Raw genomic sequence first — 14,749 nt, forward strand, 5'->3', positions numbered from 1 at the left:
AGAGAGAGAGAGAGAGAGAGAGAGAGAGACTGGAGGGACACATACAATAGAAATCCAGGAAAAGATTTGTATACATCAGTTTTCAAGGTAAGACAATAGAAACGGAATCATGGCTATTTAATCCATTGCAGGCAAATGCAAATACATTGTAATAATGCTGATGAAAGTGTAAAGATGCCTGTAGCGCTCATGTAGATCTGAAGTCCAAAGTTGGGTCTCTCTCTCTCTCTCTCTCTCTCTCTCTCTCTCCGCTTCACTCATATTCCACCTTGATTACATTTGTAACACTGTATTAGTGTCCATTAGGTGATTGGTTTACTGCTCCACATTGTTCATTAATCAAGACATTACCAAATTAAATAGCCATCAAGAGCAAGAGCTCATTGGAATGGTCAAAGACACAGACATCCTGATGCCAAAAAACACATCACCGCCTGTGTTACTATTGCTAAGTACTTGGAGGTGAGTGACTATCAAATAAGATAAGATAAGATAAGATAAGGTAAACCGTTATTAATCCCTGTAGGAAAATGCAGGTGTAAAAGCAGCAACAGGAGCGTGAAGCACAGGAGAGGTACAGGTGAGAAAATGTATCCAAACAAGCTAGGATAATACGAATACAAATATAATAAACTAAAGAAATCTACAAAAAAGCCATTATATTAATACTATCTATATAGTTGATGACATTGTGACAGGACATACAGGTCTAAGTTTACAATTCAGGCTTTGATGTGTGTTCTGGGCAAGCGCTGGCCTATCTGAAAAACAAATATCTTTATTGTTAATTGTATCATGCCATGCGTAAGATTTCCATACCGTGGGTTTGTGCATGTGGGTGCGCGTGAGGGCGTGGGCAGTGTGTATGGGTGTGCGTCTGTGCATCTCTGTGCGTGTACGTGTTTGTGAAGATTTGCAAAGCAGTTGAGGGCCAGTTTGAATTGCAAAATAGAACTTTGCTCAGGAAAACAAAGACAAAATCTGGTGCTTTCAGGTGCGTTGCAGGTAACATTTCAAGACAAACATCAAAATCGCAAATCAGAAAAGTTAATCAAATTAAATGTTGAATTATTTTCTCCCTCCCTTCCCTCCAGGAGTACCAGTACATCCACTCACCTGCCATCTCTTCCTGTCGTCATCGGTGACCGTGTCCAACAAGCGCTGCCATGGGGGAAATGGAGGAACTGCGAAAGGAGGCGGAGAACATCAAAGACCAGATCACAGTCAGTAGGCCCATCCATTATCGGCAGTAATTAGTCAAAATCATTATATTACTCTATAGCAACTCTTCCATGTGAGACATTTTGTTGAGACTCTGTGACTTTGCCTTTTTTCTATAACCTGGTGATTATGTTCTCATATTCAAACTATCTTATGACTTGTCTTCAGGCCAGTGTCCAGGCCACCATACCTTTGATTTGATTCACTTTGATTTGATTTTGATCTATTCCAGGTAGGGATGCTCGATATTGGCTTTTTTACAGATACCGATATTCCGATATTGTCCAACTCTTAATTTCCGATACCGATATCAACCGATACCGATATATGCAGGGTCCCCCCCCCCCCCCCCCAAAAAACTGAATAATTTCAAGTAACTAATAATTTCACTGGATATATATATAACAAATATTGTTATTGTTTTTCTTTTTTTTAAAACCGATGCCGATATTTTCCGATATCACATTTTACTGCCGATATCGGCCGATAATTCCAGGTCAATCATCACAGTAACCCGACGTGTGTGTGTGTGTGTGTGTGTGTGTGTGTGTGTGTGTGTGTGTGTGTGTGTGTGTGTGTGTGTGTGTGTGTGTGTGTGTGTGTGTGTGTGTGTGTGTGTGTGTGTGTGTGTGTGTGTGTGTGTGTGTGTGTGTGTGTGTGTGTGTGTGTGTGTGTGTGTGTGTGTGTGTGTGTCCCCCCCCCAGGCAGTGCGTAAGACGTTCCAGGACACGCTGCTCCCGGAGGCCGTGTCTGGGACTGCAGTGGTGTCACGTGTCCAGCTGAAGACCAGGAAGACACTGCGGGGCCACCTGGCCAAGATCTATGCCATGCATTGGTGCCACGATGCCCTGTGAATATACAGCTTTATCTATGCCATGCATTGGTGCCACGATGCCCTGTGAATATACAGCTTTATTTAAGATCTATGCCATGCATTGGTGCCACGACGCCCTGTGAATATACAGCTTTATCTATGCCATGCATTGGTGCCACGATGCCCTGTGAATATACAGCTTTATCTATGCCATGCATTGGTGCCACAATGCCCTGTGAATATACAGCTTTATCTATGCCATGCATTGGTGCCACGATGCCCTGTGAATATACAGCTTTATTTCACGCTCATTTAAAGGGGCACTTCACCAAAAAACAATTCTGATTTATTTTGCACATCATCTTACACACAGAAACGTTATGACAGTTATTGGGAGTAAATTAGTTTGAATATGGCCATCAGTGATGTCATCAGGGACACCATTGAATCATTGTGTTGTGTTGATTACAGCACCATGATATAGTAATACAATGCCCTATAAGGACTGCTACCTTATCATTTCATTGAGCTGTAATTAACACAATACAAGGATTCAATGTCCCTGATGACATCACCGGTGGCCACATCCAAACTCATTTACTCTCAATAACTGTCAAACTGAATGAATGTGTAAAAATGTAAATGTGTGCAAAACGGTTTAAAGCTTTTGGATGTGTGTGTGAGATTATGTGCAAAATAAATCAGCATTGTTTTTTGCCGAAGTGGCCCTCTAAAGAACACAAGCTATATTCCAATGTGACCAGGATGGAATGGGGTTTTCACTGAATTTCACAGACAACAAAACTCCACTGTCAGTGTGAATAGTCACATCAAAGCCAGGATGGAGTTCTGATTGATTCATTGGATTTGTGCACTATTCACACCTCTGTGTGGTCTTAAGTTAAGAGGATGAAATAGTCTTGGCAGCCTACCAACATGTACACACACTGTTAGTACACATGGATTGGCCATGTCATCATTGCATTTCCAGTTGAATTTGTCATTGACCAAGCCCTTAAAATGCTTCCCCTCCCGGTGTTCTGTCTTCCAGGCTGTGTGTCAGTGCCTCTCAGGATGGGAAACTCATAGTGTGGGACACCATCACAACCAACAAGGTAAGACACAGAAACTCATAGTGTGGGACACCATCACAACCAACAAGGTAAGACACAGAAACTCATAGTGTGGGACACCATCACAACCAACAAGGTAAGACACAGAAACTCATAGTGTGGGACACCATCACAACCAACAAGGTAAGACACAGAAACTCATAGTGTGGGACACCATCACAACCAACAAGGTAAGACACAGAAACTCATAGTGTGGGACACCATCACAACCAACAAGGTAAGACACAGTAAAGGTCTTCTTCACCATCTCTACTCATAGTGTGGGACACCATCACAACCAACAAGGTAAGACACAGTAAAGGTCTTCTTCACCATCTCTACTCATAGTGTGGGACACCATCACAACCAACAAGGTAAGACACAGTAAAGGTCTTCTTCACCATCTCTACTCATAGTGTGGGACACCATCACAACCAACAAGGTGAGACACAGTAAAGGTCTTCTTCACCATCTCTACTCACCGTGGACTTCCGTGAATTTAGCTTGATTACTAAAGCTGCACAAAAATAAAAGCTCCCAATTAGCTTGGTTGAGAAAATACGGTATTGTTAACGACAGGTTATGTATATAACCTAGTTATATGAGTACTGGCTAAGCGTCCCGCTCTTAAGCCATACCGAGATATACCTCATCTCATGTACCTAGTGTACTCCATCAACGAATAAACCAAAAATACACCCCGCACCTGCCAGGCCCCGCCCCTACTGCCGTACTATATTAGTACTGGGCATGGCCACCACTTACTCTTCCTCGGAAAAAATAGTTTCCAAAGAAAAGTTTCCCCAAGGGAACTCAGGGCACGCTAAGAGCGGGACGCTTAGCCAGTACTCATATAACGTTATATTTATTTCGTATTGGCATCGCGTCCCGCTCTTAAGCCATACCGAGATATGGGGTAGAGCGGACGCGAGGCCCGACAGATGCACCCCCTGAGGACCCGTAAGCCCACATCAAGGGGGAGGGGAGTCCCGTCACCCCATCCTTCCTAATGAAGAGGGGGCACAGTCAACTCCACCCGAGTGCGAACAAGAGGGAACTAGAACCCCTTGAACACACAGCACAGGCGGAACCACGTGTGACACAACACACTGTGGCCCATACCCACACACCCCTGCTACCCCACCAAAGGACGGGAAGCAGGAGAGGCCACAGACCCCAGAACCGCCTGGGAGACAGAACCCCCGGTCATGTCCATGAGGTAAAACCTTACGAAGGGACCCGGGGAGGACCATGAAGCTGCAGCACAGATGTCCTCCACCAAGGCCCCACCCAGCAGAGCGGCAGAGGCCGCCACCCCACGAGTGGAGTGCGCCCTGACGCCCCCAGGGGGAGCCAGCCCGGCCAACGTGTAGCAAAGGGCAATGCCCTCGCACAACCAATGGGACAGGCGCTGTTTCGATAGTGCCTTACCAGCACGAGAACCACCGTAACAGACAAGGAGCTGATCGGTAGCCCTGAGGCCCTGAGTACGGCTGAGGTAACCCCCAAGCCCGGACCGGACATGACAGGTGAAGGCCCGCTTCCAACTCACTAGCATGAGGAGGCGGATGAAACGCCTGAACCATAATATCCCTGGAGCGGAAAGCACTCCGGATATTTTTAGGCACGAAGGCTGGATTAGGCCGCAGAGTGGCACCGCTATCGGAACAAAAAGACAGGCACTCTGGCCGTACCGAGAGAGCACAAAGCACACCCACGCGTTTTAGCGGAGGTGATGGCCAGCAGTCTTCGAACGACAGCCGTTCCAAGAGCGCTTGCTCAAGAGGCTCAAACGGGGCCAAGGACAACCGACCGAGGACCAATTGAAGATCCCAGCTCGGAGCCAAAGAGCGTTTCAACGGCTTAAGGCGTCAACGCCAAGCAGGAAACGCTTCACAAGAGGGTGGCCTTACACCACTCTTGGAAAATACGCCACTTACCCGCGTAACCCGCGATAGTGGAAGGAGCATGCGCGTTCCGGATGGTACCAACCACAGAAGGATCCATCCTCTCCAGACTCACCCTCTCACCAGCCAAACCACCAGCAGCTGGCCCAGCACAGGGAACTAACACAGAGACCCGTGCGCTTGAGAGAGGGCCCGCGATGACCAAGAAACAGGCCATGACGGGATACCAAGAGCTGGACCAGGACCGGGAACCACACAGCTGCGCCCCAGTCCGGCGCAATCAGGATCAAGGACCTGCGCTCCTCAACGTACCCGCCCCAACAACTGACCTAACAGATGTATGGGGGAAAGAATCCCAGGCGGCACGGCATCGGTCCCAGACCTGCCTGACTATGTCCGGACGTAAACCCCACCAGTACTCATACGCTAACCCTGTAAGGAAGCGTAGGTAAGCCCTAGCACGGAAGATCGGGGATGCGAACACGCATCCTACAGGTCTATGGAGGAGAACCAGACCCCCACCTGACAGTGTTCAACAGGTAGGAGACGATCCAAAAAATACTGAACCTTCCCATGGTCCAACATGGGTCTGACACCCCCCCCCCTTCCCGATTTCTCAGGCACCAGAGAACACCGGGAGGAAAACGCCACAACGATGGCTTGCTTCGTCCACAGAGATCAGATCTCGTCGACCAGAGCTGTCAGACCCTGACAATAGGGTCTGTACCAAACCCGAAAACGGGTGGGGTTGTGTTTTTAAATACAAGTCCCCGCCTCAGCGTTCTCTCCATCCACCTTGACATATGGTACTGCTGCAACCATATGTGATGACACTCCCAATGCACCCGCCGCCATGTGGCGCAGGTCTGCCAGGAACTGTAGATAGGCGGCCCGGTCCCACCCGCTGTGCGTAGCCAACCCTGGACCCGTGCGAGCAGAGCGTTCCGTGTCAGGGCATCTGACCCTGACACTACCCACGAGGCAATCGCACCCAAGGGGGGACCCCGACAGAAAGGGCCGGTTTGATACGGGGGAAGCTGACATCAGTCTAGGTGACAAAAGCTCCCCCACTGAACACCCCTCCAGAACATGCTGAGGAGTCGTTCTGCAGCCGGACATGCAAGGTGTGAGGCCCCCATGGGTTCCTACACACCGTAGCCCTGCAGTGATATTACTACCACCCAAATCACACGCGCCTGCGAGAACACTGCCAATCTTTCATGAGTGGGAGGCACCAACATGATACCTGGCCTGGCAAAGGCGAGGCCGGGGAAGCCCGCACTGTGTGCCTCAAAAGGTTTCGAGCCCCCCTGCTGACAACACTTATAGTTGACAGACGTAACACCAGGCTCAACCAACACAGCTTATGGTGTGGGAGCCGCTTGACAGCACAACATTCTCACGGACAGACCCAGGCTCAGCCATCAACTGGGTGTCAGCCCCTGTCCCCATGAGAAGCGAAAAGTGGGGCCGCCTGCGCTTCAACGAAGGCACGCGGCCCGCAGCCAAAGGAAACAATCAGAGCCCCTTTTTACGCTGGTGTTGGGGGAGGGAGTGATCGGAGAGCGGGCTGCTCGCGGCAGGACGGCGACGGCTTGTATATTCCAAGCCGAGCCCATCCAACATGGCCGATCCCTCGGCCGCCAAGGCTGTCGGCCTTGTGGACACCTGTCGATTCAACGCCCAGGATACCTCTGGCGGGGGAAAACATGGCCGCCTGTCGAGGGCCTCGTCATCGCCGCTGACGAGGCCGTGCTCTCTCTTCTTCTGGCTGCGCGGTGTGAGGCGGTGTGGGGCCTAGGACAATACCGCCCGCGCTCCAGCGGAAGACCAAAATCCTCTGCGGAGAGGGGAACCGTGGAGCGGTTATAGCTTGCGGCTGGGTCAAAGCTAATAACGTCAACAACCTCGCGCGATGTGTCGACGTCGGCTGGCCCTCAAGGCCCCGCCACCAGACACCATTTTTTCAATAGAAAAAAAACAGCAATTCGAACCCAGTTCTAATCGCTGCCAATTCCATACCGTGGCGGTACAGGCTTTAGCAGCCCACCAGCCACTCGCCGGGCCAACCCACCTCATGGCGTCGGCCGGGCGGGGCACTGTTTCAACATGTCAAAAGCAAAGGACTGATGCTAACACGGAGCACCAGTGGTGGTTGCAACCAGCAACCTCCACTGTGGTGTGCACCATGAAAGGGTTAATGAATAAATGAACTAACCACGAACATACTGTAGAATGGGCAAGCCCATGCACACGACGTTAAGGGGAGGCGGACCAGAGAGAACCAGTCCCGCATTCATTCATAATATTCACAACAGCACACCAGCCCTAGACCTCAGCCCATTTACCCAAGAAGGTAAACAAAGCCCCCCCCGCACTACTCCCCCAGTAGACACCGATTGACCGTCAGCATGAATGGTTGAGAGGAGGGAAAACTGTAGTATAGACAGACATTCCCGTAGCAAAGAGACAGAATAGAAACAGTAGCCCACTATAGCATAGCGTTCAACGCTAATGTGGACAGAAAACAGTCAGCTGAGCCACAACATTGGCCGCCGCTAAATTCCATCCTGCAGCAGTATAGCTCTACTGCCACCTGCCGGGCCGACTCGCTCTCAAGCATCGGCTTCCGGGTGGAACACCGTCCAACCCCGCCGAGGCACAGGATCGATGCTACCTGGCTAGGCTACCTAGCCACGGCACACCCGCCCTGCACCCTGTTGTCAACCCATTTACCCGTAAAAAGGGTAAAATAGGACTCAGCAAAACCCCCCACATTAGCTACCGACTGACCTTCATCAATTAGGGTTAAGAGGAGGGAAAAACGGCAACATCCCACGGCGTGGAACATTAGAACAGTGCCCAGCATTTCAGCATTAGTGTTAGCATTAGCATTAGTATTAGCGTTAGCATTAGTGTTTAGCAGCATGCTCCAGGATCGCCTGGAACCTGTCCACTTCAGTGGAACGTTCACCAAACCATCACGCCCCTGGCGCCGACACACAACTCGGTTGTGTAACAAAACAAACCAGCATTACTAACACTAGCATCAATGCCTGATGACACAGGGCCCACCTGTGTGCGAGCCGGCTCGATAGCCAAACCTTGCACGCTGTTCCTCGATCTGCTGCCACAAGACGAGGGAACATCAGAATAGACCCGACGTGTCGTTGGAACATACCCCGAAGATTCCAGGGGTAAGCAAATCTCCGTAAGCACTCAATATTATCTAAACTTTTCATATCAACTAGTTGCATAGGGCGTCTTGCATCCGCTATGATGGAAACGAAAATAGAGGAAGAGTAAGTGGTGGCCATGCCCAGTACTAATATAGTACGGCAGTAGGGGCGGGGCCTGGCAGGTGCGGGGTGTATTTTTGGTTTATTCGTTGATGGAGTACACTAGGTACATGAGATGAGGTATATCTCGGTATGGCTTAAGAGCTGGACGCGATGCCAATACGAAATATAACTTATATAGACTTGTCTTGTCCAATCCACGTTTGAGTGTTCCCAGCACTTTAGGGCATCTGGGTTTTTCCATGTTGGTTAGTGTGAGAGGGGAATTTCTATAACTAGAGCTCACGATTGGCCCAGAATTGGCCTAGACCAGTATGTTCTTAGGGTAGAAGTGTACACTAAGATTTCTTGAAACAGTGAAGCACTGAAAGTTGTCAACTTTCAAGCTAAAAGCTTTGATGTTGGATTTTTACCATAGTTCTCCAAATTCTTGTGGGTTTAATTGGGATTAATTCTGTTCAAAACCTTGTAGTGTGCATCCACATTTTAGAAAATAATGAAAATAACCATAAAATGAATCAAGGACTGATTGATTGATTGAAAACTTTATTAACAGATTGTAGAATGGGTACGGTACAGTACAGCTCAATACATACAATTGTTAAGGGGATGCAGACCAGAGAAAGACTTTCGTCTTGTTTACATCAGGGTCCCCCATTTTCAATTCATCATAACATATATGACATACAGATAGACAGTACTGCTACATCTATACATTTATGACATACCAGATTTGCAAATACAGTACTGTTTGAGATACAAAAAGAGTTTAGAAAAGAGAGTATATACATTTGACGTAGAAACTGTAGGAGGTTGGGTAGGTGGGGTGGGGTTGGGTGGGTGGGGGGGACTCTCTCCTTTAGTGTTGACATGAATGATTTGAGAATCTGTTCAGTCATTAGCTCTCTGTGTCCCCCTGCAGGTGAGTGCCATCCCTCTGAAGTCATCCTGGGTGATGACTTGTGCGTATGCACCCTCAGGCAACATGGTGGCCTGCGGAGGCCTGGACAACATGTGTTCCATCTACAACCTCAAGGGCAAAGATGGCAACGTGAAGGTCATGCGTGAGCTGGCCGCGCACACAGGTAGGACTCGCAACAGACAGTTATGGCCGCCCTAGTATACAAGATACAAGATACAAGATTCCTTTATTGCCACACAACCAGGTTGGTGGTATTCGTGATCGGTACAGAGTGTAATAAGCTCTACAGTACATAAAACTGGAACATAGATACATAATACAGCACAACATGGCACAATAAATACATAAATACAGCACAGCATGACACAGCACAACATAAACACACGGAAGAGTCTAGTCCATCAGGTCAGGAGCTTGGTTCATGTAAGGGGGGAGGGGGAGGGGGAGAGGGGGGCCAAGGGAGTTCATGGTCCGAATGGCGGTTGGGAAGAAGCTGTCCTTGAAGCGGGTGGTTTTTGAGAGGATGGACTTGAAGCGCCTACCTGAGGGCAGGGGCTGAAACAGGGGGTGTGCTGGGTGTGAGGGGTCCTTAGCCATTTTTCTGGTGCGGGTGGTTGTGCGGGAGGTGAAGATGGAGTCCAGGGAGGGAAGGTCACACCCTATGATTTTGGAGGCCTTGTTAATGATGCGCTGACATTTTTGAATGAAGTGTTTTTGTGCAGAACCGTACCAGACTGTGATGGAGTTTATTGTCCACTTCTGGCCTCCAAAGACAAACAGTAATAACTGCACATGTGGTTAAACTGAGAAACTTTTATTAGAATAGTATATCTACTACTATTTATGAACTATAGGGCGACAGTGGCTCGGGAAGTAGAGCGGTCGTCTGGTAATCGGAAGGTTCCTGGCTTGATTCCTGCTCCTCCCAGCAGCATGTCGAATTGTTCTTGAGCAAGACACTTAACCCCCTAACTGCTCCCGATGAGCACATTGGCACCTTGCATGGTTGCCTCCGCCGTCGGTGTGAATGTATGAGTGAATGGGTGAATGTGAGGCATAACTTGTAAAGCGCTTTGGACAAAAGCTATATAAATGCAGACCATTAAATTTTTCTCTGCACCAATATTCTTTCCAACTTCAGCTAGAACTTCAAAGTAATGGCTGAATTTGTTGTGTTGCTTCCGGTTTACTGGCATTCACATTATTGGCGCCCACTACATGATGTGGCTCATCTGTTTCTGTTGTTTCTACTGATGTTTCTCAGGCTACCTGTCATGCTGTCGTTTCCTTAGCGACAGTGAGATCATCACCAGCTCAGGCGACTGCACTTGGTAAGACGACAAAAGATATCCAGTGTAATTGAATTTATTAATATCACTTGTTCTCTCTTGTACTCTGCAGTTGATACAGTGGAGACTATTATCTATGGTCTGTCTGAAACAGTGGCATCGCCAAACCTTTTTTCAGCCCCCCTTTAAATTATTTTAGCCCCCAAAAAAGTATCTTAGCCCCATTAGCCGATTTTTGCGGCTTTAAAACTTTTTTATTTATACTTTTTCTTTTTTAAACTTGACTTCACTGTATAAAATTATTGTGACCTCTAAGATAATCACAGCCTCATGAAATGTTATGACCGCAAATAGCAAGCAGGGCCATTCAGAGGATACATGGCATGTCTATAGTAGGTATATTAAAAACAGGGGGGGGGGGGGGTCTGAGCCATTTTCAGAACATACGTGCTTGCCATCCAATTGCAAAATAAATGCGATTCTTGCAGAAATCTCCAGATGTCAAGTTTTGGATACCAAATCACAGCATTAATTTGTCTATGGTGGTCCTGGTCTTGGTGGGATATTGGGATATTTTGGAGGGATCAAATGTTCATAAATTCTTGAGTGGTCAAAATGCAAAGTTTTGCACTAAATCTGTAACAAGATTGATTCAACAACTGACACAATTGAGCATGGCAATGGCTGTGTCATTAGGCATATATGTAAGGGGGGGGGTGTGTGTGTGTGTGAGTGAGTGAGTGAGTGAGTGAGTGAGTGAGTGAGTGAGTGAGTGAGTGAGTGTGTGTGTGTGTGTGTGTGAGTGAGAGAGAGACGAGCAGATAACGAATAACCACTAAACTGCTTAAATAAATAAGCCACAAAGGCAACTCCTAAAAACAGAGTTTATATTGAAAACATAAAACAATAAACCTCCACCAAGGGAGTTTATGTGCCGTGGTGGGCAAAAGACAGTTCCACAAGAAACACTACCATAAAAGGCTCAGCCTCTATCAAATAAAGTGTAAAATAAAGCCAAGAATGGCTACAAATAAGGCTAAATGCTGAGAGATCAGCACTACTCTTCAATATAATAAGGACGACCAAAAGGATAGCCAACACAAGGAAATGAAAAAGCAGCCAACACTGCGAGACTCAAACCTAAATAGACTCAGCTTTACCAAAGGCACAGCTGCACTGCATCAGGTGCAATCAAGCCCACACACCTGCCGACCCATGAGGCAATTAACCACAGAGGCCGGTGATTGACAGCTGTCCCTCACAGAAAGGCGAAAATAGACAGCTGTCCCTCACAGAAAGGTGAAATAAGGCCAAAACCATGACAATATATTAGTGTCCCATGCACTCATTTAATCATTTGAATAGGCAAAATTCAAAACATGTTTATTGTATATTAATAGACATATATTGGTATACAGTATTGAGCTGCATCCCAAATGATTCCATAGGGTCCCAGCTTTCCAATGGTGTATGACACTTGTATGGCACACTGCTGACCTTGACATTGGAACCACCTTGGAAAAGTGTTTCATGACCCTTTCATGAGCTTTTGTTTTGAATAATTTTAGCACAGTCCTAGTACCTTCCCCATAGTTCATGTTAACAAATAACAATAATAACAATTATATAGCATAACATAAATAACAAATTCTCATTGAAAATATGTCTCCATTCCGTGTCAAAGCTCATGGGAGATGAGCATTTAGACTTAGAGGCTGTTTAAAGAAATATATTATTATTTTCCAGACCCCTAGAGGGAGCTGAGCCCCCCTAAAGTTGAGACTCTGTGGATGCCCCTGATCTGAAAATTATATTATAATAACTTCCTTCCTGGCGGCTACGTGGCGTAGTGGGAAAGGCGCTCGCCACGAATGCAGAGACGCTGGGCTCGCCTGTTCGAGCCCAGCGCTCCACATTGCTTTCAGTTTAGCTGGTCGTTCATACTAATACACATTGGCCGTATTAGGGGGTGGGAAACTGATGGGTGGGGATCGGGCGTTGTGGACAGCGACTCCTACAGGTCGGTTGGTGCGCCTGCGCAGTAGAATCAGGAAGTGTCGGGGGCAGCGTGAGCCTCCCACGTGTTACTCCTCGCCACTGAGAGATCGAGCTGCGCAGGTGAAAAGATGCGACTGCTGTTACCTCAAGTACCGGAGGGGACTTGTGCTATGTATGACTTAGTCCACATTGCAGCCGGCTTGTGGGAGGCAAGAAACAGCGTTCGTGACAGGGGAGGGTTGAATTGGATGATACGAAATTGGGATGGGAGAAAATATATAGAAAAATGGGAGAAAAAGTGGATCAAAAAATAATAATAACTTCCTTCCCATACCCCTCCTCTTCCCTCTCCAGTGTGCTATGGGACATTGAGACAGGGACACAGAAGACCGTCTTTGCAGGTCACCTGGGAGACTGCATGTCCCTGGCCGTTTCACCGGACTACAAGGTGTTCATATCGGGAGCGTGTGACTTCACGGCTAAGCTGTGGGACATCAGAGAGGACGCCTGCAGACAGACGTTCGGAGGACACGAGAGTGACATCAACGCTATCGGGGTGAGCGGCGCGCGAGGGAGACGAGTCCATAGTTTCATCTATGATTTAGTTTGATAGATCAAGAGTCCGTTGGAACATCACGTCTCCTCACTCAAGCAGATACTCCTGTTGCTGTACTGTAGTACAGTAAATGTACTGTAAATGTACTCCTGCTGTGTCCATAATCCGTATGTTAGCAGAGTTGCTCTGCCTGAAGCATAGTAATATCCCCCCAGATCTTTTGGCTTTGGTTGGAAGCCAGGTGTGTTACAGTGGTGTCGTAATCCGTATGAGTTTCTCTGGGAGAGAAATATCTCTTGATTGCTCATGCAGCATAATAATGTTTTGTAGTAAACACCTATATTTACATAAAGTATGTAGCTTAAAGTCATAACTGAAAACCCCCTTTAGCTGAGCGGTGGATGTTTGTCTACCCATGTGTGAACACCTGGTAGGTTCAGATCCACATGCCATGACATCCTGCTTAGTAGATACTAATGGCCTCTTCTTCTCTCCTCGTCCCTCTAGTTCTTCCCCAACGGTAACGCGGTCATAACTGGCTCCGACGATGCCACCTGTAAGCTGTTTGACCTGCGGGCCGACCAGGAGCTCAGCACCTACCAGGACCCCAGCATCATGTGTGGGGTGACCTCGCTGGCCCCCTCTGTGTCGGGACGCCTGATCCTGGCCGGCTACGACGACTTCAACGTCAACATCTGGGACACGCTGAAGGCTGAGAGAGTGGGTGAGTAAAGAGAGGAAGGAAGTTCACAAAGAGTATTACAGCCACGGCGTGAGAGAGTTTAGCTGTGATTGCATTAAAGGAGCAGTTCACCTCAAAAGGATAAATTGACCTATCTCAAACCCTGCCCTCTTGAGATAGGTACATTCTGTCAGTGTGCTCTCACCCCCGTGTCAGTCCAAACTCCATTGAAGTTTGTACATCCTCGTAACACACACAGCGAGTTCAATCTCGGCCTTCTCCCAATGGGCAAGAGAACCCAATTAATTATCTCAGCATTGTTGCTTTTAATCCCATAGACAAATGTGGCTGACTTTGTTGCCTGTTGCTGGAGCGTTGCCCATCTACATTGCCCCCCCCCCCCCCGCCCGCCCCATCGTTGATCGGTATTTACATACTATATATAGACTGAGGTGTTTTTTGTCTTCTCTGGTCCAGGAGCACTGGCTGGTCATGACAACAGAGTGAGCTGTATTGGAGTGTCTACTGACGGGATGGCCTGCTGCACGGGCTCCTGGGACAGCTTCCTCAAGATATGGAACTGAGGCTAATCCTCCGCTGCCAGCCAGAGAGCAGGAAGAGGAGAGTGCTGCATGAAGAGAAGAGAGAGAGGAAGAATATCAGCAGAGAGAAGAGAGAGCAAGAATATCAGCAGAGAGAAGAGAGAGAGGAAGAATATCAGCAGAGAGAAGAGAGCAAGAATATCAGCAGAGAGAAGGGAGAAGTGGTGGAGTTTGAGGGAAGGGGTGGGAGACTGGAGAAGGCATGGGGACGTGAGAAGAGTGTATCTTTGTTGTGCCAAGTTCTATCTGTTTGAAAGGTGTTGTCATGTCTCTTCCACTTCTCTTTCTCGCTCACACATTTCTTCTCAAGTTACCGGGGTAATGTGGGATGGGTTAAAAAAAAAAAA

General features: G+C 47.9%; 2 protein-coding genes across 2 annotated transcripts in view; one reads left to right on the plus strand and one right to left on the minus strand.

Annotated features, from left to right (window-relative positions):
• Positions 1 to 1,123, minus strand: part of p3h3 (prolyl 3-hydroxylase 3) — a gene marked incomplete at its 5' end in the record, with an annotated part of 31,429 nt that extends 30,306 nt beyond the window's left edge. Inside the window, one exon of the mRNA XM_084336780.1 lies at positions 1,117 to 1,123. Within this exon, the coding sequence (XP_084192906.1) occupies positions 1,117 to 1,123 (7 nt within the window). The remainder of the gene's footprint in view (positions 1 to 1,116) is intronic.
• Positions 1,124 to 1,166: 43 nt separating this feature from the next.
• gnb3a (guanine nucleotide binding protein (G protein), beta polypeptide 3a) lies at positions 1,167 to 14,408 on the plus strand (the record flags this gene model as incomplete). Its single annotated transcript, XM_084336062.1, has 8 exons — positions 1,167 to 1,227; positions 1,930 to 2,071; positions 3,087 to 3,150; positions 9,276 to 9,438; positions 10,540 to 10,606; positions 12,917 to 13,118; positions 13,626 to 13,842; positions 14,278 to 14,408. 8 exons carry the CDS (start codon positions 1,167 to 1,169, stop codon positions 14,382 to 14,384), a joined length of 1,023 nt encoding a protein of 340 aa, XP_084192188.1. The 3' UTR covers positions 14,385 to 14,408.
• Positions 14,409 to 14,749: the final 341 nt, after the last annotated feature.

The sequence above is a fragment of the Notolepis coatsorum genome (genome assembly GCF_963971535.1).
Source record: "Notolepis coatsorum genome assembly, chromosome: 19".
In the NCBI taxonomy this organism is placed as follows: Eukaryota; Metazoa; Chordata; class Actinopteri; order Aulopiformes; family Paralepididae; genus Notolepis; species Notolepis coatsorum.